This window comes from Nerophis lumbriciformis, linkage group LG10 (genome assembly GCF_033978685.3).
Source record: "Nerophis lumbriciformis linkage group LG10, RoL_Nlum_v2.1, whole genome shotgun sequence".
Taxonomy (NCBI): Eukaryota; Metazoa; Chordata; class Actinopteri; order Syngnathiformes; family Syngnathidae; genus Nerophis; species Nerophis lumbriciformis.
Genome location: NC_084557.2, coordinates 25,218,662 through 25,223,870, shown reverse-complemented (window position 1 = coordinate 25,223,870; position 5,209 = coordinate 25,218,662). Strand labels below are relative to the sequence as shown.

At 41.9% G+C, this 5,209-nt stretch overlaps 1 protein-coding gene across 1 annotated transcript; it reads left to right on the top strand.

Moving 5' to 3' along the window:
* Window positions 1–507: 507 nt before the first annotated feature.
* On the top strand, window positions 508–4,176 carry LOC140679063 (uncharacterized). Its single transcript, XM_072914020.1, has 3 exons — window positions 508–675; window positions 791–914; window positions 3,320–4,176. Exons 1-3 carry the CDS (start codon window positions 508–510, stop codon window positions 4,174–4,176), a joined length of 1,149 nt encoding a protein of 382 aa, XP_072770121.1.
* Window positions 4,177–5,209: the final 1,033 nt, after the last annotated feature.

The window sequence follows — 5,209 nt, the reverse complement described above, 5'->3', positions numbered from 1 at the left end:
ACAAAAGGTATAATCCAATGAATAACTTTACTGAGAGATTTGAGCAGGGTACAAACACATGACAAACACTTTTACGACCAACCGGAAACATAGCAACCAGGCTAGCAGCGCACCTCCTTTACGGCAGCTGTCGCAACGTTCTTAAAGTAACCGCAGCACATACATATATATACAACATATATGACATCTCCCTTTTTTAACTTTGTTTTTCTTTCCTTGTAAACAAAACAAAATCACACTGTATATGCATTCACAGCTTTTCTTTTCAAGTCTTCGAAAACAAGATCCTGCCACCACATTGGATTATACCTTTTATAACATGGTGTCAGAAGTGACGGAAAGTCACGTCGCAGCAAGAAAATGGCCAAGTTTAATCCTCCGGATAATTTTGCGTTCGACCGACCAAATGAATGGGGAGATTAGAAACAACATTTCCTACGGTATCGCATAGCAACAAAACTTGCAAAGGAGGATGGCGAAGTACAGGTCAGTTGCATGATATATGCTATGGGTCCAGAGCCTGAAAACATTTTCAAGTCGTTCACGTTGTCAGAGGATGATCCGAAAAAGTTTGACGTTGTGTTAGGAAAATACGACGAGTACTTTTATCTCAAACGGAACGTGATCCACGAGCGCGCATGTTTCTACCAGAGAGGACAGCGGCCCGGTGAGAAAGTTGAAATGTTTATCAGAGCTCTATATGATTTATCCGAACACTGTGACTTTGGAGCAGCGAGGGACGACCACATTCGTGACCGCATAGTAGTGGGTATTGTCGCGCAAACTGCAGCTGGAGGCTGGTTTGACGCTAACCCAAACCATACAGACTGTTCGCCAGTCCGAAGAGGTGAATGCACAAGTGCACCAGCAACAAGGAGAGGCGTGCACGGCGGTGCAGGAGATCGCCCGCGGACGTGGGAAATTTGCATACAGAGGAAAACAATAGTAATAAAAGTGAGCTTTTGTTAAACCAAATATTGTGTGTTTTTTTTTTCATATGCAACAACCTATCTGGATTCGATAAGAGAATCGATAAGGAATCGGTTCGATAAGAGGATTAGATAATGGGCTCCAACTTGATAATTTCTTATCAAACATCATCCCTAGTGAAGTGTCTCTCTCTTTACTAGCTTCGTCGAAGCATGTTGCTTTTGTAGCTGTTTCAGCAGATTTGAATTGCTGTTTTGGGCAGTAGATATGATCTTTGATCCAAGACACAACTTACTTTGAACTAAAATGTTATTGTCTTTGTGCTCGACAAAATAAAAGTAGTGAGAATATCTCCATGTTAAGAAACTCGACTTTGGCTCAGCCATGATGTCTTGTTAGTAAACACAGACACCCCCCCCCCCCCCCCCCCCCGCCCACACACACACACACGCACACACACACACACACACACACACACAGCGCGCGCCTCTCTATTCTCCCGTGCCTCTTCTGCAGCTCTCCAGTAAAGCACACTCAGATCTTCTCAGTTTCTAGCCGATACTATATAAAAAATAACGTAAAATAACGCAGTAATGCATCATGTAGTAATGGTAACTGAGTTACTGGATATAAAAACTAACGCGTTAGACTACTAGTTACCGCCGAAAATAACGGCGTTACAGTAACGCGTTAGTCCCAACACTGCTATTTATACTATTTAACTCCAACCAGAATTTAAACAGATGCATAGGTTATGGAATAATATAAATATATGGCAAAAAAGTTTTTGTTCATTAGGTTTTTGTGCAAAATAACACAATTAACTAATAAAATAAATGTTTTTCTTAAATAAAAGTAGTTCCTGTATTTCCAGTTTAACTTAACTAATAGACACCTGTACTGCTTAACTTAAAAAAGTATATGAATTCAGTGTTCAGCGTTATGACGTGGACCCCGACTTAAACAAGTTGAAAAACATATTCGGGTGTTACCATTTAGTGGTCAATTGTACGGAACATGTACTGTACTGTGCAATCTACTAATACAAGTTTCAATCAATCAATCAATAATGGAGCAAGTCTCCAACTTTTCATTACAATGAGAACTATTTTGACAAAAATAAAGGAGAGCTGAGATATTTGTCTTTTATTTATATGAGTGGCAATATTTCATTACTTTTTTTACTAAACACAAACTTACTTCAGCAGTGAGGTGATTGTCTTTATTCTATTTTGTGGTAATTTGTCAATAAATTACCAGCTCAGTGGCCTTGTGGTTAGAGTGACCGCCCTGAGACCGGAAGGTTGTGAGTTCAATCCCTGGCTGAGTTAACCAAAGACTATAAAAAAATTGGGACTCATGGCCTCCCTGCTTGGCACTCAGCATCAAGGGTTAGAATTGGGGGTTAAATCACCAAATGGCGCACGCTGCTGCTCACTGCTCCCCTCACCTCCCGGGGGTGAACATGTGGATGGGTCAAATGCTGAGGACACATTTCACCACACCCAGTTTGTGTGTGACAATCGTTGGGACTTTAACTTTAACTCTAAATAGGAGCATAATGTCTGAAATGAACCCTCATAAATTCTAAAAGTTGAAGCGAAGGTTATTTGGTAAGCTCATGTATCGCCGGCTTCCTGTTGGAGAGCTTTGTTGTCATGTCACTATCATAAAGTATAGTGTCACTATGGTAAAGCTGGACACCTTATGTTTAACAATTTAAATCAACGACAAGCGTTGTGACGACAAAAAACAAGAGAGCAGTAACCACAGTGAAATGTCAACTTTGGAGTGCCAATTGTCAGAAACGAAGTAGTTAACTGGAGCGAGCTATGGCTGCCACTGAACAGAGGCAGAGAGACTTACAGTCAAGTCAAAGTTAATTCCCAGATGTCAGGAAAGTCAATCTGCAACACGGAATATTTAAATATGTGAACTCCTCTGCTCTGCCAATGGTTCTCTGCTTCCCAGACCACTTCCTTGATCGACATCTTTTAGAATAAAGCAAGAGCAACACAGATACAACAAACATGGCAAAAAATAAAAGTAAAAAACATCCACTTATTTGATATAATATCACTGTTCTGCAGAACTTTGTTGTAGAAATATGCTGCCTCCCATACTATGTCCCGTGGCTCGTCTGCATGAAGCAACACTTCCTATGGTCACAGTAGTGTGTTGTTCATCTAATATTGACCAAACCTTGTCTTGCGAACATCGAGCCTATGCTCAAACACTTATTCCTCTTTCCATGTATGCATCCAAACATCTATAGCCCTTTATGTTTACCCGAACATCATTATCCAGCACCATCTGCTGCACCCGTACGTCACTCAAAAGTGCAGATTTTGACGACTGGAATCAATTCTATGGTTGAAAAAACATCCAGCGGGCTGCATTGAAAGTGTTTATGACACCCAACTCTACATGCCCCTAAAGCTGACCAACACGCCGGATTGTAGTCAGCTGGAGGCGTGTCTTAATGAAATTAAACAATGGATGTCCGCTAACTTCTTGCAACTCAACGCCAAGAAAATGGAAATGCTGATTATCGGTCCTGCGAGACACCGACATTTATTTAATAATACCACCTTAACATTTGACAAACAAACTATTACACAAGGCGACTCTGTAAAACATCTGGGTATTAACTTCGACCCAACTCTCTCGTTTGAGTTACACATTAAGAGTGTTACTAAAACGGCCTTCTTTTATCTCCGTAATATCGCTAAAATTTGTTCTATTTTATCCACTAGCGACGCTGAGATCATTATTTATGCGTTTGTTACGTCTCGTCTCGATTACTGTAAGGTATTATTTTCGGGTCTCCCTATGTCTAGCATTAAAAGATTACAGTTGGTACAAAATGCGGCTGCAAGACTTTTGACAAGAATAAGAAAGTTTGATCATATTACGCCTATACTGGCTCACCTGCACTGGCTTCCTGTGCACTTAAGATGTGACTTTAAGGTTTTACTACTTACGTATAAAATACTACACAGTCTAGCTCTAGCCTATCTTGTCGATTGTATTGTACCATATGTCCCGGCAAGAAATCTGTGTTCAAAGAACTCCGGCTTATTAGTGATTCCCAGAGCCCAAAAAAAGTCTGCGGGCTATAGAGCGTTTTCTATTCGGGCTCCAGTACTCTGGAATGCCCTCCCGGTAACAGTTAGAGATGCTTCCTCAGTAGAAGCATTTAAGTCCCATCTTAAAACTAATTTGTATACTCTAGCCTTTAAATAGCCCCCCTTTTTTAGACCAGTTGATCTGTCGTTTCTTTTCTTTTCTCCTCTGCTCCCCCCCCCTCCCTTGTGGAGGGGGAGACACACAGGTCCGGTGGCCATGGATGAAGTACTGGCTGTCCAGAGTCGGGACCCGGGGTGGACCGCTCGCCTGTGCATCGGTTGGGAACATCTCTGCGCTGCTGACCCATCTCCACTCGGGATGGTTTCCTGCTGGCCCCACTATGGACTAGACTATTACTATTATGTTGGATCCACTATGGACTGGACTCTCACAATATTATGTCAGACCCACTCGACATCCATTGCATTCGGTCTCCCCTAGAGGGGGGCCGGGGGGTTACCCACATATGCGGTCCTCTCCAAGGTTTCTCATAGTCATTCACATCGACGTCCCACGGGGGTGAGTTTTTTTTTGCCCTTATGTGGGCTCTCGTTGTGGCTTGTGCAGCCTTTTGAGACACTTGTGATTCAGGGCTATATAAATAAACATTGATTGATTGATTTATTATGTTGTATTATGCAAAGGTAGCCCAGTAAACTGCCTTTCTTTTCTGTTTTGCAAGACCCGTGTCACGTGACTTCAAGCTTGACACCTCATTAGTTTGTTCTGAGACAGATCGATTGCTTCAGTCTATTTTGGTAGCAGTACCGATACTAAAATGTATTTTGATACTTTTCGAAAAATAAAGGGGACCACAATAAATGGCATTATTTGTCACACCGCGGTGAGGGATGTCTTGTCTTGGTTTTTTTCTGTCTTGTGATGTGCATGTTTTAGTTTGAAAAGTAACTCTCCTCTCGTTTCAGGTCACTTGCCCTTCCTTTTGTGTCATCAGTCTGACGTCATCCCGATTCCCTAATTGTTTCCACCTGTTCCCTATTACCCTCATGTGTCTTATAAGCCCACTCTTTCCTTTGTTCTGTGCCAGATTGTTTCGTTTGTTCGTACTCTCTAGCTTCCATGCCCATGTCCATGCCTTGTCTTGCCTTGCCTCGTCTTGTGCTTATGATCTTTGATTCTGAAACCCTTC

Excerpts from the sequence above, each read along its gene's own strand:
- LOC140679063 (XM_072914020.1), top strand. The coding sequence starts at position 508 with ATGGGTCCAGAGCCTGAAAACATTTTCAAGTCGTTCACGTTGTCAGAG. Across the intron at positions 676-790 it reads GACAGCGGCCCGGTGAGAAA|CTGGAGGCTGGTTTGACGCT; the intron begins GTTGAAATGTTT and ends CGCAAACTGCAG. Across the intron at positions 915-3,319 it reads GCAGGAGATCGCCCGCGGAC|CGGGCTGCATTGAAAGTGTT; the intron begins GTGGGAAATTTG and ends AAAAACATCCAG.